This window comes from Bombina bombina, chromosome 2 (genome assembly GCF_027579735.1).
Source record: "Bombina bombina isolate aBomBom1 chromosome 2, aBomBom1.pri, whole genome shotgun sequence".
Taxonomy (NCBI): Eukaryota; Metazoa; Chordata; class Amphibia; order Anura; family Bombinatoridae; genus Bombina; species Bombina bombina.
Genome location: NC_069500.1, coordinates 993,075,408 through 993,095,911, shown reverse-complemented (window position 1 = coordinate 993,095,911; position 20,504 = coordinate 993,075,408). Strand labels below are relative to the sequence as shown.

Sequence of the window (20,504 nt, the reverse complement as noted above, 5' to 3'; positions counted from 1 at the left end):
TATATCAGTAGATTACTGTTGTTTCTGTACAGAGTGGTTCTATGAATAAAATAAGTATTTTTGCCCAGTTCAGAGAAGACTTCAACAAAATGGAAACTTTAAAAATAAACAAAGACAGTTGGCAAATATGTTGTTAAATAGTACATAGATATATTCAGACAAACTGAAATTGAAGCAAAAAGAAAAAAATAAGGAAGAAGTGACTCAAGTGACCACATGAAATGAGTAACTAATTCAGTAAAGAAGAGACTGTTGGTTGGTATCGCTGGTCTCATTTATCCATGTGGGTTACCAGTTGCTTGAGTTTCCAAAAAATGATACTGTACACAGTAAGTAATTTGTCTGACTGGCAGCTAGTCCTAGCCTTTGATATTCTACAGTCAAAAAACACCTTTAACTGGAAAACTACTGTAAAATACTAGAAATACTAAGGGCCAGATTACAAGTGGAGTGCTAACAGTTATGCGCAAGCTAAAATGAGTTTATTGTGGGTGTTTGCGCATGTCAGGTTTATACTCGTATTACAAGATTAAGTAAACACAATCGGGTGAGCACAATTGAAGTTGACGCTCGTTGGGATAGCTCGTCCTAAGTGCTCTGGCTAAACAAAAAAGTGTTACAAAACACATCAAAAATACATTACAAAGTACACTCATAATAACACCATCTAATAAAAATTATTAAAGAAAAATATTGCACAAAAAAGTTATAAAGATTCAAAGACATGAAAGTCAGGCAAAGGGCTTTAACAATGAAATACATGCATATACATATCTAAAGATATATATATATATATATATATATATATACACACATACAGTATATATGTGTTTATGTATTTATATGTGTATATATGTATTTAAAGATATATATATATATATATATATATATATATATATACAGACATCCCAACTCACCCTGAAGTTCAGGGAGTCTCCCTGATTGTAATAGCGGCTCCCTGATGCCAGCAAATGGAATGCAATCTCCCTGAAACTCCAAGTACCATGATCCAATGTGGCCCAAATCCTGAAAAGTGTTTTTTTAAGGAATGCCTTTAGTTGCTGAGACGTTATAGAACCCTCAAAGCATGCACCAGTAACCAAAAAGCCCTCACTTATTCTAATACAATAAAAACACAAATACTACCTTATTTACTGCACGTAATTTAACTTTGTATTCTAAAATATTTAAGCATTCAACAAGCGTACGATCACTGAAAAATAGGTTTGTTGTATGTGGTTGTGCAATAAAGCTACTTTTTATTAATGTGACTTTAGTGGGAATATACTTTAATGATAAGTCTCTATCTTATTTAGGGTTTCAAGGTGTCCAATATATAACGGGGGGGGGGGGGGGGGGCGGCGCAGTAGCGGGTGAAGCCACCTCCCTGAAATTAGTTGTATATAATTTCAGGGAGGTATATATACTGTATATATATATATATATATATATATATATATATATATATATATATATATATATATATATGTGTGTGTGTGTGTGCATATGTATTTATGTATTTATATGTGTATATATGTATTTAAAGATAAATATATATATATATATATATATATATAAATAAACACATATATGAATATGGAATAGCTCCACTTGTAATCTGGCCATAAATAATTTATAAATCTATAATTGCATACTAATACAGTCAAGATCACAGATACCATTATTTTATTTTTAAATAAGTAGCTGGGCCACAGATTTTGTCCTGCTTCTTTTTTTTAAATGTTAAATTTTACAGTTTTCTAATATGCAATGAATGGTACAGCATCCTAAATGCAGTTCATTGTTTGCTATATATACATACCAAGTTACCCCATTTCCTATAGCTCCTTAATGTGCACTGTTGACATCATTCAGTAATGGAATATTTCCTAAAATCATTTTTATTAGTTTGACAGCCTTTAAATTGAGGAAAAGGAAATGTGAGCCAGAATATAAACCATATAACTGTTTCTGAAGAATACAAAGAAATAAGTTTCCAAAAAAATAAGAAACTTTCTCTGATGTTGTAATGGACAGAAAAAGAAAAAAAAATACTTGCAATTAATTCTTAAAGTAAAATAATTTTCTTTTTTTTTTCTTTTCAGGGTCCAGAGGGGCCTCCTGGACAAAAGGTATAAACAAAACAAAAACTGCTGCAAAAGTAATTACTTCTATCCTTGCCAAACTTGCAAACAGGAAAGGTGAATGAGAATGGCTACTGTAGACCACAGTGAAACAGTTTGCTCGGTGCAGTGTGCTGTTCCAAAATGCTGCTGCATAATGTGAGACATAAGATTTCTAATTTCCTCCATTATGGGAAACTCTAGCGACTAACAGCAGACTGTTTTCACTCTGTCTGCTGAACTTGAGGTTAAAAGGTGGCTATGGATTTCCCCTGAGACAACAGGCAACTCTAGAATATCAAGCTTGAAACCTTTTCAGAGCAGGATAAAGTTTGTAATAGAACATGTAGTCTTGCGCATGAACAATAGGTCAGAACCATTTCACCAAAGGAATGCATACAGTATATATATATATATATATATATATATATATATATATATATATATATATATATATATACATACTGTCTATTTTTTATATATATATATATATATATATACTGTCTATTTTTTATATATACACACATATATATATATATATATATATATATATATATACTGTCTATTTTTATATATACATATATATATACTATCTATTTTTTATATATACATATATATATATATACTGTCTATTTTATATATATATGTACACATACATTGAGAGTGAGGGGATGGAGGTGTGTGTGATAAATGACGTTAGACTTAGAACAACTGCTCTAAGGTGGCCACAGACTTCCTTTTTCAAGGGTAACCTGAGAGGCAACTTCCTGTGAGCGCTTTCACTGTGTTTAGCACTTATCGTGAATGCTGGCTGCTGACTTATGATGGAGTGAGTCTTGGATTTATTTGATAGCCTTGTAACACCAATATTAAATATATCATGAGGTGGAAAAAAAAACTCCTAGCGGCAACATGCTTGGTGTTATCATGTTACTACAGACAACTGAAATGAAAAAGTCTGTCACAGGAGGAAGTCAGTTGTTGGTGCTATCCATTTCCTATTATTCATTTATAAATTAGTTAAAGCATGCGTGAAATACTGTTTCAAGCTAAACCGCTAAAAATGACATGCTTTAATTCTTCAATACAGGTTTTGATTTCCATGACTATATTACAGTCAAACTAAAAAAATATTTATTTTTTGAGCAGTTAATAGATAATTTACATGTTACAAGCTAGAATGAAAAAAATGTAAATTAATTTTATTTTGAGAGAAAGAGAAGATAGAGGGGATAGGGTAAGGTTCATTCCATGTTGTTGAAGAAACTTAGAAATCAGAATGTTATTTTGAGAAATATTGTATGTTCGATATGTATGTCATCGACTTTTTTAGAAATTAATAAAGATCACATTTTTTTTCATAAAACAAATATCCTCTACAATATACATATTAAAGTTGTTTTTTTCTTGAGCCTTAATTTGGTCTTACTGAAATATTTAAAGGAACACAAAGCCAGTCCCATATAAACTAAATACACTATACCTTGAAAGAGATGGTGAATTCAAAATTAAACTTTTCATGATTCAGAAAGATCATGCACTTTTATACAACTTCCTAATTTACTTGGCATCCTTTGTTGAAGGAGCTGGAAAGCACTGACGGAAGACACCAGGTGAGACTGTGGGGCCTATTTATCAAAGGTCTTGCGGACCTGATCCGACAGTGCAGATCAGGTCCGCAAGACCTTGCTGAATGCGGAGAGCAATACGCTCTCCGTATTCAGCATTGCACCAGCAGCTCACAAGATCTGCTGGTGCAACGCCACCCCCTACAGACTCGCGGCATATGGGCCGCCAGCAGGGAGGTGTCAATTCACCCGATCGTACTCGATCAGGTTGAATTGCAGCGATTTCTGTCCGCCTCATCAGAGCAGGTGGACAGGGTTATGGAGCAGCGGTCTTTAGACCGCTGCTTCAAAGCTGGTGTTTCTGGAGAGTCTGAAGACTCGCCAGAAACACGGGCCCACAAGCTCCGTTCGCAGCTTGATAAATGGGCCCCTATGTCAAGAGGCATATGTGTGACAATAGAGCAGCTAGCTCCCAGTAGTGGATGCTGCTACTGAGTCTACCTAGGTATGTGTTTCAGTAAAGGATACCAAGAGAATGAAACAAATTTGATAACAGAAGTAAAATGGAAAGTTGTTTAAAATTGTATGGTCTAGTTGAACCATGACAGAAAAAAATGGGTTTGATGTCTGTGGGTTCAATAGAGTTGTTGAAAAGCATACCTAGGTAGACTCAGGAGATGCTGATTGGTGGCTGCACATATATATGCTATTGGCTTACTCAATGCATTCAGCTAGCTCCCAGTATCAAGAGAATGAAGCCAATTATATCATAGAAGTAAATAGGAAAGTTGTTTAAAATTGAATTGAATCATGAAAGAAAAAAATTAGTTTCAATTCCATTTAATGTCCCTTTAAGCTAATTCATGAACACAGGTTAACATAGTAATTGGAGGCCTTTGTCTCAGTGAAAAATCATTTGAAATATGACTGTATTTCAGTTTTACCACATTTGGAGGGGGGGTCCCTTTTTAATATATGGTATGATAATTTGATTTTGATGTGCTTGAGAGGGTATTTAAATATGAGGTTAAATATGCAGTTTAGAATTACAACTCAGAAATACACCTCTAGTCATTTTATTAGACTTTGTAAAATAAAGGAAAATAAAGTTGCATTTTTCCAGTAGGAAAAAGTTGATTGCATTAGGAGGTATCTTTAAAGCCATTACAAACATGTAATTGTGAAATACAGAGTACAGATCCCAAAGTTTTCTTTAGTCAGTCACACTTCAGTTGCTCCTCCAAAAGATATCAGCTACCCCAATCAACTTGCTAGTTTATCACAATATACAGTCTGAATCACCGGGGGCATATAAATACAAAACTGGTAGTAGACATAACGTTTTATGTCATAGATAAATTGAGGAACAAGCAACTTCTAGGATAATTGAACAGTAAGCAATATTTTTATGCTACAGTTTGAAGGAGCATAAATGAAGAGGTGAGAGGAACCTTAACTGCTGTCACCACTGCAGAAATTTATTGGCTAGTTACAATGTGCTACTGTGGTATAATTCTGCCAGACAGAATATTCATGCCAAGTCTCAAGGAAGGAACAGCAGGTCATGCATATATACTGTATATATTAAAGAAAAGACCCCAGAAATAGACATTCACACATGTTGTTCAAATTTGCTTGGCGGGTGTGTGTATGTGTATATACACTACCAGTCATAATATTAAATCACTTCTATTTATCCAGTTTTTATTGAAATTTAAGCAAAACTAGTGAATAATCTAAATTATATTTCAAAGATAGGCGGTAAACTGCCAGGGGTTACAAGAAACAAGCTTAAGTTACCAAAAACTGAAAAACGAATGCACATTTCAGAGCTATAAACAAAGGCGTTTTTACAGTTGTTCTGCAGCAATGCATGTAAATTAGGCCTTGAATGTTAATGCTAAGTACTCCGACAGGTGTTTTAACTTTTGTTGATTTTGTTGATTAGTTACAAACCCTCTGTCTGTATAAAAGCAGTGTTGCACTTACTAACAGACTTACTAAACCCTCTTAAAGAGACATAATACTCATATGCTAAATCACTTGAAACTGATGCAGTTTAACTGTAAAAAGCTGACAGGAAAATATCACCTGAGCATCTATATGTAAAAAAGGAAGATATTTTACCTCACAATCTCCTCAACTTAGCAGAGTAAGTTCTGTGTAAAAAATTATACTCAGCTGCTGCCCAGCTGCAGGTAAAAAAAAAAAAAAATGAAGAAATGAACAACAGCCAATTAGCATCAGCAGTGCTGAGGTCATGAACTCTTTTACTGTGATCTCATGAGATTTGACTTAACTCTCATAAGATTTCATTGTAAACTTCCTTACACTGAATAGGGAAATAATATGAGTGTGCACAAATGCTTGCTCCTACCGCTGTCCCGGGACAGACATACTGATTTGTTGCTTAGAAGTCCTTTACAATGAGATGTGGCTACTAAGGAACTTTTGAGGTAAAGTATCTTTCTTTTTTACATAGAGATGTTCAGGTAATATTTTCTAGTCAGCTTTTTACAGCTATGCTACATCACTTTCAAGTGTTTAAACATTTGGGTATTATGGCTCTTTAAGCATTATTTGGGCATTATTGTACTGTATGAAGTAATATATTTCTATTATAATGGTGAGAAAAAAAGGCATTTAACAAAGGAAGGCAGACCATTATAACCCTTAAAATAGTAGTTTTTTTTTTTTTTCTTTAGAGAGATTTTTTTTTTAAAAAAGCCAAGGGTTCAGTGAGTACAATTTTAACACCATCAAAAATAGCACTTAGAAACTGGAGGAAACTCTGAAAGGAAATGTTCTGGCAGGCCCAAAGCCACAAAAGAATCAGAAGACAGATTGCATGATAGGCAGCTCACATGACAACATCTTCTGTCCAATGTAAGCAAGTAAGCAAGACTGCTGAAGACTGGAAGAAGATATTATGGACTGATGAATACAAATTTAAAATCTTTGGTTCATCACAAAAGGTTTTTGTATGCCGTTGAGTAGTCAAAGGACGGTTCCTCATTGATTGACACCAGCTGTCAAACTTGAAGGAGCAAGCATGATGGTCTGAGTTTTTTTTTTTTTTGCTGGATCCAGAGCAACTTGCACAGAGTGAATGGCACCCTGAACAAAAACACATGCAATGTACTCTGCTATATGGCTAGTTGGTCAGGCATTCATCCTACTTCAAGATAATGTTTGGGATGAACTAGAGAAAAGGGTCAAAACTAAACAACCTACAAGTGCAACACATTTGTGGGAACTTCTACAACAATGTTGGGAAGAACTTTCTAAAAAAAATATTTGGTTACCTTTACAGAAATAATGCCATGAGTGCTTTCAGCTGCAAAATGTGGCTATTTTACTGAGTAAAAAATATAGATTACATTTTCTTAAAAATAACGATTCCATGATTTCTTTTTTAGCTCCAGTTGTTTATTTGTTTTATGCTTTAAAGGAACATTAAACTGTGTAAATTTCAATAAAAGCTGGAAAAATTAAGGTGCTCTAAAACTTTTGACCGGTAGTGTATGTGTGTGTGTGTTATCTAGGATTTATGATTGTGGGAAATGTTAATTGGTTGTGTTCTAAGTAGCTGGTCGAACCCACTCCCGTAAACACTGCTAGATCATCAGTAACACAAAGATTGTCTTATGTAACTGGTAAGTTAATCAAGATCCACTAAAGACCAACAAGTAAATAAGAAAGCTAATAAGAATAAAAAAAAAAAAAAAAAAGAGATGGAAAGCGCTAGAGTGAAAGCCTTCTAGCAGTAGTAATAAACTCTCCCCTAAGAGTTTAACAAATAGTAGAAAAAGGGATGTAAACTTTAAATAAATAAAGCTATACAAAAAACTACTGCACCCCTGCAAGGCTAAAGGCAATGTGAAATATGATATCTTATATATAAAAAGGCAAAATAAAAAGTATATCTTTTCCTAAGTAAAAAACAAACTAATATAAGCAACTAAAGGATTTTAATGGTAATATAAATATAAATATATTTATACATATATTATATGCTCAAAGTGAATCAAAAAAAGATACAATGGGTGACTGGTGAAATCTGTTACCTAAAAGATCTCAAAAGTATCACAACATTATAAGAAATGTATCTCAGTAATAGAAATTACAGTCAATATTTTAGGAAATCGGAGCCGTTCTCCAAGATAGCGTCCTGGCAGTGATTAATCTGTGAAGGACAAGGAGATATTCCTAGTGAAGTACATACGAACAGAAGGGCCAAGACCCGCACACATAGAACTACTCACAGGATTGAAGATCTTTTGGGCATTGAGAGCACTTATGGCTCTTATGACGTAGATATCTGGAATCGATGTCTGAGCACTCCTTGCACTCTTTGCCGATGCAACCTTTTCTACTGCTTGCTGCTGACGTCACAGTGGACCGCGATCCACACAGATAGAGCCGGAACTTCTCCTTATGCTGACCGCCGATGTGAACTTTCCTAATAGCCACTTGAGCCATTACTAGGGAGGAACCTGCTGTTAAAGGTGTTAAGATCACTTAGTAGTCTCCAGCAGTAGCATACTAAAAGAAGCTAAAAGTAGTAGCTTAAAAGGGACTTAAATGTCTTGAGATACACCAACAACAGGAATAGGGTAAAATAGTTAACATATTTATTTAAAATACAAAAGATATAGCAACGCGTTTCAGCCCCTTCCAGGCCTTTATCAAGCTCTAAATAACACAATATTGGACACCTTTATTTAAACAGTTTGCTTGTTTTTTTGGTGACATATGGAATTTTATTTTTTCCTACAAAATATCCATTTAAATGTGACATCCAATTTGATTGGCTGCAAGCTGTTTAAATAGAGGTGTCCAATATTGTGTTATTTAGAGCTTGATAAAGGCCTGGAATGGGCTGAAATGCTTTGCTCTATCTTGTTGTGTATTTTAAATAAATCTTTTATCTATTTTACCCTATTCCTGTTGTTGGTGCATCTCAAGATATTTAAGTCCCTTTTAAGCTACTACTTTTAGCTTCTGAGAGTGTCTGTAGTATGCTACTGTGGGAGACTACTAAGTGATCTTAACAACTTTAACAGCAGCTTCCTCCCTAGTAACAGCTCGAGTGGCTATTTGGAAAGTTCACATCGGCGGTCAGCGTGAGGAGAAGTTCCAGCTCTATCTGTGTAGATCGCGTTCCACTGTGACGTCAGCAGCAAACAGTAGGAAAGGTTGCATCGGCGAGGATTGCAATGAGTGTTCCGGTCTCAATTCCGGATATCTTCGTCGTACGAGTCATTAATGCTCTCAATGCCTAAAAGATCTTTAATCCTGTGAGTAGTCCTATGTGTGCGGGTCTTGGCCCTTCTGTTCGTACCAGGAATATCTCCTTGTCCTTCACAGATTTATCACTGCCAGGACACCATCTTGGAGAACAGCTCCAATTTCCTTCAATATGGACTGTGTTTTGTATTACTGAGATACATTTGTTATAATGTTGTGATACTTTTTGATTTTTTAGGTGTGTATCTTTTTTTTTGCTTGACTTTGTGCATATAATATATTTACATTTCTATTACCATTAAAATCCTTTAGTGGCTTATATTAGTTTGTTTTTTACTTAGGAATAGATATAATTTTATTTTTTATTTTTATATATAAGATATCATATTTCACATTGGCTTTAGCCGTGCAGGGGCGCAGTAGCCCTTTATTTAAAAAACAAAACAAAAACAACAAATCTCTTTAAATTGGTGCCAATGAATTGATAGATATTCAGTGAGACAAAGTAAACAAAATCCTATATGTTTCATAATGGTCATAAGTATTCAAGCTGTCTAGAAACTGTACTTACTTACCAGTCAACTTAAGTCTTCTTATAAACAACACTGCAGTGTTAATGACCAGTAATAAAACTCAGAATTGTTCGGCAAATATGGTATTTTGCTATGCAGATGTTGTATTGTTACTCCAAGTTAATGAAAAATTAAGACACAAGTAATCATTTAGGTCTCTGTCCTTTGCTTTATAGTGGTATATTTAAAAATCTGACTTTTAAAAATAATTTACTTTAACTTTTTTAGGGTTCCATGGGTTTACCTGGTATCCCAGGAGTTGATGGGCAAAAGGTAAGAAATTGCATGAATTTAAGTAGTAGCAGACATTACTGTAATGTACTGTATACTATATGGCCAAAAGTATGTGAACAGCTGACCATCACACTCATATGAGCTTGTTGGACATCCTCATTCTAATAGCATGGGCATTAATATGGAAATTGACACTCCTTTGCAGCTATAACAGACACAACTGTCATTGGAAGGTTTTCCATTTGATTTTGGTGTGTGTCTGTGTGATTTTGTGCCCATTCAGCCAAAAGATCATTTGTGAGGCCAGGCACTGATATTAGACAAGAAGTTGCTATCGGCATTCCAGTTCATCCCAAAGGGGTTGAGGTCAGTGCTCTGTTTAGGCCACTTGAGTTTCTCCACACCAAAATCATCAAACTGTCTTAATAGGCCTCAGAGGCACAATCATGCTGTAATAGGAAAGGAACTTCCCAAAACTGTGGCCACAAAGTTGTAAGCATCCAACTGTCTAAAATGTCCCGAAGCATTATGATGACCCTTCACTGGAACTAAGAGGCCTACTCCAAACCCTGGACAACAACCATTATCCCTACTACACCATACTTTACGGTATGCACTACGCAATCCGGTAGGTAACATTCTCCTGGCACGTGCCACAGACAGATTCCTCCATCAGACTGTCAGATAGTGATGTGTGATTTATTACTCCCGAGAACACATTTCCACTACTCTAAAGTCCAGTGGCAGCGTGCTTTATACCACTCCCAGCCATTGTGCTTGTTGATTTGAGGCTTGTAAGTGCTATAACTATACAGTGTATATATATATATATATATATATATATATATATATATATATTCAGTGCACAGTGTTTTTGAATGTTGATTAAATTATACAGCACTTACAAAATATATTATAAATACCAAACACTTTTAACAGAGCCAACATTTCTTAGTTATATTCTTTAAGAATAAGGGGCTAACGAGTCATTTAGTCATATTAGTCATAATTGCAGGTTAGTCACATTTGAACTGAAAGCTTATTTATTGAAAATAGCCTTCTTATGTAAAATGACCATAAACTGTAAATATTATCTAAAATAATATTTGTAACATGGGCAGGCGTCATATTGTTTGTCTCATTTAAACAAATATAAGCCTGTATTTCCAATATTAGTTTGAACATCTTGGACAAAAAGAGTGTTACATTAAACTGTACATTTACGTATGCAAAGCAACTAAGGCTGATTGTGGTTTTGGCAGTAGAAATTCACTTGAAACTCTATGTTGTCATATTATGTATTCATATTATGCATTAAGAACAAGTCTTGACCCTCATGTTTTGTGTTTGGCTTTTATTGTAAATGTGTGAGTAAATTAGGAACAATTTATTCAAACAGCTATGAAAGAAGAAAGCTGGCTAGTAAGTTAAAGTATTAACCTAAATACATTTCTTTATAGTTGTGTTGGCTTAGATATACAGAAGGTTGTAAAAGGGTGTGGTAAGAATATGATTTGTAATCTAAAAGACTGTACACACATGTGTTATACATTATTTCTAAGGAAAATTGGTGACAGAAAAGACTTTGTAGTCCTACAGATATCTGTCAGCTCAAGGTTTCCTATACTCTCTTACCATGTGCTGTTGAATGCCAAGTTCACTTTGAAACTTGAGTCCAGAAAGATTTTTTTCTGCTTGCTGACAGTAGAAGGAGAAGTGGGATGATATGCTGCTCTAAGCTCTATGGCCAGCCAAGTCATGTGGCTACTGTTTAGCCACTGAGGAATATGCAGAAAATGGAGCTAGTGTCCAGCACATGAACAAAACATGATGTTTTATGTGTGACAACTGTAGTGTATATACATTTTTATTCATATATTTCTTTAAACTAATGCTGCTTGAAATGCCATCCTTTCCTGTGTGTGGACACAGACACACACATACACACCCACATAGTCACATACACATATTCACATACACTCATTCACAGAAACACATTCACATACACACCCATACACAGACACACACATACACACATTCATGTACACAAACACATTCACATACACACACACATAAATCACACACAAACATGCAGACACACATACACACCTAAACACACACATTTATGTACACACACATATTCACATACACACACACACACATTCACATACACACCCAGACACAGACACACACATTCATGTATACACACACATTCACATACACACACATTTACAGACACACATACACAAAAACACACAAAAACATGCAGACACACATACACAGCTATACACACACACACACACACATTCACATACACAGATTTACTGACATGCACACACAAACACACACCTTCACAGACACACACATACATACACACACACACACACACAAACACACAAAGATAGACACATGCAAGCAGACACACATACAAACATAGACACACACACACACTTATGTTTGTCCATGAGTATACATTTACAGAGCATTGTTAGGTTTGAATACAACCAAGGTAACTGATTTATCTGTTTCAGTGAAAAGGTTAGCTTTTGCCACATATCCCAAATGTTACCTTGAAATGTTTACACAGGTATGACATAGGCAAATTAATGTAAGTTTAATAAAGGTTTTACACTATAGCAGAATATTTCTGTAGAGTTTTTAAGTATAGTATCTTGCCATTGCTCATTCCAAACATACATTCTGTGTTTGATGCATGTTTGCATTTGTTTTTACGGTTTGTGCAGCTGAAAATATGCAGACACATCAGAAACTGAAGATTTTAAAGATATATTTTATTCTTCCAGTAATAAATAACATTTATTAAAAATAGGTGTAGAGGCTGTTTTCTACTACCATAAGAATACATGCTTTGTGGGGGGTTTTACCTTAAAGGGACAGTCAAGTATAAATTAAACTTTCATTATTCAGATAGGACTTTTAATTTTAATTGACTTTCCAATTTACTTTTAAAATCAAATTTGCTTTTTTCTCTTGGTATTCTTAGTTTAAACTAAACATAGGTAGGCTCATATGCTAATTTCTAAGCCTTTGAGGGCTGCCTCTTATCACATGCTTTTTAAATCTATTTTCAACACAAAGAGACAGAAAGTACACGTGCACTATATAGATAACACTGTGTTCAGGCACAGAAAGTTATTTAAGATCTAGCACAATACAATGCTAAATTTAAGACAATAGATAATAAACAGTCGCAGTCATGTGATCAGGGGGCTGGAAGAAGGTTCCTAGATACAAGGTAATCACAAAGGTAAAAAGTGGTTATGCAAAACTGGGGAATGAGTAATAAAGGGATTATCTATCTTTTAAACCAATAACAATTCTATGGTTGACTGTCCCTTTAAAGGGACAGTCTAGTCAAAATTAAATTTTCATGATTCAGATAGGGCATGTCATTTTAAACAACTTTCCACTCTACTTTTATCATCAAATTTGCTTTGTTCTCTTGGTATTCTGTGTCGAAATCTAAACCTAGGTAGTCTCATAGGCTAATGTCTAAGCACTTGATCTGAATGCATTTGACAGTTTTTCACAGATAGAGGGCATTCGTTCATGTGTGCCATATAGATAACTTTGTGCTCACACCCGTTACTTATGAGAGGGCACTGATTAGCTAAAATGCAAGTCTGTCAAATGAACTGGATTAAGGGGGCAGTTTGCAGAGGCTTAGATAAAAGGTAATCACAGAGGTAAAAAGTATGTTTATAAAACTATGGGCTCGCTTCCATTGAGCCTTAATTCCGTTTGCTTGCACTCGCAAACCGATAAATATGCTGTTGGAAGCAATATCGTTTATCGACTACTTCCAACGGACCGTGATATCCCAATTTCGGCAACCGGACTCCAGCTGCCGAAAACATTATCGTGTCCCATACAAAGTATAGGAAGCCGCTAATCTTCAAATAATACCTGGTTTCCAATGCCCGCACAAACCATAAATACACTGTCGGAGGCTGCCGATACACTAACAAAAATAACACCCAGCTCAACTAGGTGTAAAATAGGAAAAAGGTGCTCTTTGAGACATTTTTCCCATTGAAATCTAACCTGACCTGTCAAAACCCCTCTATCCCCCATCCCCCCCACATTGCAATTTATAATAAATCTATTAACCTCTAAACAGTCATGCCCCCACAACGCAAACTATTTATTAAATCTGTTAAACCCTAATCTGCAATGACCCCACAAAGCAAACTATCTATTAAATCTATTAACCCCTAAACCGCAATGCCCCCACATCGCAAAGTATCTATTTAAGCTATTACCCCTAATCCGCCATCCCCCACAACGCAATCTAGCTGTTTAAACTATTAACCCCTCATCCGCCAATAACCCACATCGCAATTAACCTAATAAATCTATTAACCCCTAAACCGCCAATAACCCACATTGCAATTAACTAATCACTAAGCCCCCTAACCTAACACCCCCTAAATTCACCCCATTACATAAATTAAAATAATCCTACATTACAATTAAAATAAAAAAACCTAACATTACTTTAAAAATAAAAAAACTAACTTTAAATTAAGCTAAAATTACAGAAAATAAAAAAGTCTAACATTACATAAAATAATAAACAAAATGATCAAAAATATTTTTTTAAACTAATCCCTATGAACATAAAAAAGCCCCCCCAAAATAAAAACACCCCCTAATTTAATGCTAAACTACCAATAGCCCTTAAAAGGGCTTTTTGTAGGGCATTGCCCAAAAGTTAAACAGCTCTTTTTCTTAAAAAAAATACTAAGTCCCACCTCTAACAGCAAAAACCCCCACACACCAAACCCCCCAAAATAAAAAACCTAACACTAAAAATTCCTAAACTACCCATTGTCCCTAAAGGGGCATTTGTATGGGCGTTGCCCTTAAAAGGGCATTCAGCTCTTTTACTGCCCTTAAAAGGGCATTCAGCTCTTTTAAGATTGCCCAAAATCCCTAATCTAAAAAATAAAAAAATAAAAAAAAGCCTAACTCTAACCCCCAGATAGGTATAGAACAGCCAATAGGCTTTTAGTAGCTCTCATCCTATTGGCTGATTTGAATTTGAAGAATCAAATCAGCCAATAGGAATGCAAGAGACGCCATATTTAATTGCGTACCTTAAATTCACTATTCAGTGTACGGTGGCGATCGTACGAAGAGGATCCTCCACGCTCCATGGTTCCGCGGTCGCCGGTCTTCAGTTCTGCGGAGATAGAAGAGGTCGCCACTTGGAAGAAGACTTCACTGCCAGACTTCAGGAACCGTGAGCAGGCTTTTTTAATTTTTTTAAAATGTTTTTATTTTTAAGGTTAGGGATTTTGGGCAATCTTAAAAGAGCTGAGTGCCCTTTTAAGGGCAGTAAAAGAGCTGAATGCCCTTTTAAGGGCAATTCCCATACAAATGCCCCTTTAGGGGCAATGGGTAGTTTAGGATTTTTTAGTGTTAGGTTTTTTTATTTTGGGGGGTTTGGTGGGTGGGGGGGGGGTTTACTGTTAGAGGGGGGACTTATTATTTTTTTAAGGAAAAGAGCTGATTAACTTAGGGCAATGCCCCACAAAAGGCCCTTTAAGGGCTATTGGTAGTTTAATATTATTTTAGGGGGGTTATTTTGTGGGGGCTTTTTTATTTTCATAGGGATTAGGTTTAATTTTTTTATTTTTGAAAATCTTGTTTATTTTCTGTAATGTTAGACTTTTATTTTCTGTAATTTTAGCTTAATTTAAACTTAGTTTTTTTATTTTTAAAGTAATGTTAGTTTTTTTTATTTTAATTGTAATTTAGGATTATTTTAATTTATGTAATGGGTTAATTTAGGGGGTGTTAGGTTAGGGGGCTTAGTGATTAATTATTTGTGATGTGGGTTATTGGCAGTTTAGGGGTTAATAGATATATTAGGTTAATTTTGATGTGGGTTATTGGCGGATTAGGGGTTAATATCTTAAATAGCTAGATTGCGTTGTGGGGGTGGTGGATTAGGGTTTAATAGTTTAAATAGATAATTTGCGATGTGGGGCATTGCGGATTAGGGGTTAATAGATTTAATAGATAGTTTGTGTTGTGGGGCATTGCGGATTAGGGGTTAATACATTAGTTATTGCGGTGGGGGGTTGCGGTTTAGAGGTAGATATTGCGCATGCCTTAGGTGTTTGATTTTATTTTAACAGCGAGCGACGGGTAAAGTATACGGCGCCGCACTTGTATGAGGCACCGTATATGCGATTGAGTGTAGTGTAAGGTCGGGTTACCATAGTAACCTATTAATGTTTTAGAAATCGGGCATCGGGAGGAAGCGTTAACACAACACTAACTTACACCTACATGAAAAGAGCGACCGCTCGCAAAGCGAAAACCTTTTCAATGGAAACCTGGTACTTAAATGGAGCCGTAAATTACTTTTAGCTGTCGGCGGCTTTGGTAGCTTATGGCTCCATTTTTAATGGCTCAATGGAAGCGAGTTCTCTGTTGGCTGTGCAAAACTGGGGAATGGGTAATAAAGGGATTATCTATCTTTTTAAACAATAACAATTCTGGAGCAGACTGTCCCTTTAATGAACATCTTAGGTATCTCACAGTGAAAAATATTATTTAATTGTTGTTATTCTTCTTATATGAAAGGTTTTATTTGTCAAAAATCAGACAAGTAACTGTTCAACACAACTATACATGCTAGTTAGGACAGTAAACGCAAAATGAATCTTTCATGATTTAGAGAGAGTGGGCAATTTTAAACAACTTAACAATTTACTTTAATTATCAAATGTGCTTTGTTCTCTTGGTATTTTTAGTTGAAATGTAAACCGATGTAAACTGATAGGAGCTTAGGAGGAAGCACATGTCCGTAGCATTCATTCTAAGTAGTGTTTGCAACTTTGTATAATATTGCAATAAACATTGTTGCCAGGTTGCTAAAGAAATGTGCAGGCTCATGAACCTAGAATTATACTTTAACAAAGAATACCAAAAGAACTTAACAAAAGTAATTACAGAAGTAAATTGAAAATTTGTTTTAAAATGTATGCTCTGTCCAATCCGTGTAAGTTTAATTTTGACTTTACTGTCCTTTAATTTTGACTTTACTATGCAATGACAAATATAGTATACAAGTATGGTTTGATTTCCTTAAAGGGACATGAAATACATTTTTTTCTTCTTTCATGATTCAGATAGAGCATGTGATTTTAAACAACTTTCCAATTTACTTCTATTATCTATTTTTTTTTCTTGATATCGTTTGTTGAAAAGGATACCTAGGTAAACTTGGGAGCTGCCGATTGGTGGCTGCACATATATGCCTCATGTTATTGGCTCTCTAATGCATTCAGCTAGCTCCCAGTAGTGCATTACAGTTTCTTCAACAATGGATACCAAGAGAGTGAAGCAAATTTGATAATAGAAGTAAATTAGAAAATTGTTTAAATATGTAAGTTACTTCTATCTGAATCATGATCGAAACAAATTGGTTTTCATGTCCCTTCAAAGTGATGATAAGCTGACAGAATTTTAATTTTAAAACATTTACAACAGTTGGTGAACAATAAAGTTATAAAGTTTGAAAACTCTATCTTTCTATGTTAAACTTACTTTTGTATTGGCTGTTTTAATGGCCTCCCCTAGCCACTTCCATGTTAATTTTTTCTTTCAAATTTTGACATGCAATTAGTGAGTCAAAAGCAAGCGCACTACAGCAGAGTGTCTTGCGCTACTTCCTTGTTCATTGGATCAGATCTCAGCTGGGACTGTGCAGTTGCACTGATATCCGATGAACAAGCAGGGTGCTGCTTTAGAAATACATAGGGCAGGTGCTGCACTTGCTATTGGCTGCACCACTCGCTTGATTAAGAAAAAAGAGTTTTACAGAAAGGCAGCATTGGAATTTTTTTAAAACTGCAAATACAAAAGTAAATTTTGCATAGAAGGATAGTGTTTACAACCTTCATGCTTTTTTTACCTATTGCCATTACAAATGTTTATATTTTAGCAAGAAAATTCTGTAAGTGTACAATCACTTTAAAGGGACATTAAACACTAAATTAATTTTAAAAACATAGTATTGAGGTTATTCTCCGCCCCCTCTTGTCATGGGTGTCGCCATGTTGAAATCCGTTATTCACTGCATTTCAGTGCTCATTTGTTTGCACATGTGCAGCAACTCTCCTTCAGATACCTGTAGTTCCATAATAACAGCTAGAATTGCATGCTTTATCTGAATCATATAATTTTGACTTCACTGTCCCTTTAAGTTTCACTTTTTCTTTTAGTAAAACTTACAGTGAGGTAAGTTATGGAAGGTTGTAAAACACAAATATATTTCAAAGCCATAATAAAGATTAAGCTAACATTAAAATAGAATTCCTATTTCATTTAGCCTACAGCAGAAATCAATTTTCATTACTTTCATATTGGCGAAACAGAATTTACCAGCTTTTAGCAAAGTGAATTATTATGAATAGAATTTGTACAGTCTAAGTGATGACATGATAAATACAGCAAAATGTAATACAAGTTCTATTAAGACAGTCAAAGTTGTAAATCAGCATTACTTAGGCCTAGATTTAGAGTTCGGCGGTAAAAGGGCTGTTAACGCTCCGCGGGCTTTTTTCTGGCCGCACCATAAATTTAACTCTGGTATCGAGAGTTAAAACAAATGCTGCGTTAGGCTCCAAAAAAGGAGCGTAGGGCATTTTTACCGCAAATGCAACTCTCGATACCAGAGTTGCTTACGGACGCGGCCGGCATCAAAAACGTGCTCGTGCACGATTCTCCCATAGGAAACAATGGGGCTGTTTGAGCTGAAAAAAAACCTAACACCTGCAAAAAAGCAGCGTTCAGCTCCTAACGCAGCCCCATTGTTTCCTATGGGGAAACACTTCCTACGTCTGCACCTAACACTCTAACATGTACCCCGAGTCTAAACACCCCTAACCTTACACTTATTAACCCCTAATCTGCCGCCCCCGCTATCGCTGACCCCTGCATTACACTTTTAACCCCTAATCTGCCGCTCCGTAAACCGCCGCCACCTACGTTATCCCTATGTACCCCTAATCTGCTGCCCTAACATCGCCGACCCCTATGTTATATTTATTAACCCCTAATCTGCCCCCCACAACGTCGCCGACACCTACCTACACTTATTAACCCCTAATCTGCCGAGCGGACCTGAGCGCTACTATAATAAATGTATTAACCCCTAATCCGCCTCACTAACCCTATCATAAATAGTATTAACCCCTAATCTGCCCTCCCTAACATCGCCGACACCTACCTTCAATTATTAACCCCTAATCTGCCGACCGGAGCTCACCGCTATTCTAATAAATGTATTAACCCCTAAAGCTAAGTCTAACCCTAACACTAACACCCCCCTAAATTAAATATAATTTTTATCTAACGAAATAAATTAACTCTTATTAAATAAATGATTCCTATTTAAAGCTAAATACTTACCTGTAAAATAAATCCTAATATAGCTACAATATAAATTACATTTATATTATAGCTATTTTAGGATTAATATTTATTTTACAGGCAACTTTGTAATTATTTTAACCAGGTACAATAGCTATTAAATAGTTAAGAACTATTTAATAGTTACCTAGTTAAAATAATTACAAATTTACCTGTAAAATAAATCCTAACCTAAGATATAATTAAACCTAACACTACCCTATCAATAAAATAATTAAATAAACTACCTACAATTACCTACAATTAACCTAACACTACACTATCAATAAATTAATTAAACACAATTGCTACAAATAAATACAATTAAATAAACTATCTAAAGTACAAAAAATAAAAAAGAACTAAGTTACAGAAAATAAAAAAATATTTACAAACATAAGAAAAATATTACAACAATTTTAAACTAATTACACCTACTCTAAGCCCCCTAATAAAATAACAAAGACCCCCAAAATAAAAAATTCCCTACCCTATTCTAAAATACAAAAATTACAAGCTCTTTTACCTTACCAGCCCTGAACAGGGCCCTTTGCGGGGCATGCCCCAAGAATTGCAGCTCTTTTGCCTGTAAAAAAAAACATACAATACCCCCCCCCCCCACATTACAACCCACCACCCACATACCCCTAATCTAACCCAAACCCCCTTAAATAAACCTAACACTAATCCCCTGAAGATCTTCCTACCTTGTCTTCACCATCTAGGTATCACCGATCCGTCCTGGCTCCAAGATCTTCATCCAACCCAAGCGGGGGTTGGCGATCCATAATCCGGTGCTCCAAAGTCTTCCTCCTATCCGGCAAGAAGAGGACATCCGGACCGGCAAACATCTTCTCCAAGCGGCATCTTCTATGTTCTTCCATCCGATGACGACCGGCTCCATCTTGAAGACCTCCAGCGCGGATCCATCCTCTTCTTCCGACGACTAGACGACGAATGACGGTTCCTTTAAGGGACGTCATCCAAGATGGCGTCCCTCGAATTCCGATTGGCTGATAGGATTCTATCAGCCAATCGGAATTAAGGTAGGAATTTTCTGATTGGCTGATGGAATCAGCCAATCAGAATCAAGTTCAATCCGATTGGCTGATCCAATCAGCCAATCAGATTGAGCTCGCATTCTATTGGCTGATCGGAACAGCCAATAGAATGCGAGCTCAATCTGATTGGCTGATTGGATCAGCCAATCGGATTGAACTTGATTCTGATTGGCTGATTCCATCAGCCAATCAGAAAATTCCTACCTTAATTCCGATTGGCTGATAGAATCCTATCAGCCAATCGGA

The 20,504-nt window shown here is 35.6% G+C and overlaps 1 protein-coding gene across 1 annotated transcript in view; it reads left to right on the top strand.

Moving 5' to 3' along the window:
* Window positions 1-20,504, top strand: part of COL25A1 (collagen type XXV alpha 1 chain) — a 220,349-nt gene that overhangs the window by 58,252 nt on the left and 141,593 nt on the right. Inside the window, exons 7-8 of the mRNA XM_053700184.1 lie at window positions 2,106-2,132; window positions 9,742-9,786. Coding sequence (XP_053556159.1) covers window positions 2,106-2,132; window positions 9,742-9,786 — 72 coding nt within the window. The remainder of the gene's footprint in view (window positions 1-2,105; window positions 2,133-9,741; window positions 9,787-20,504) is intronic.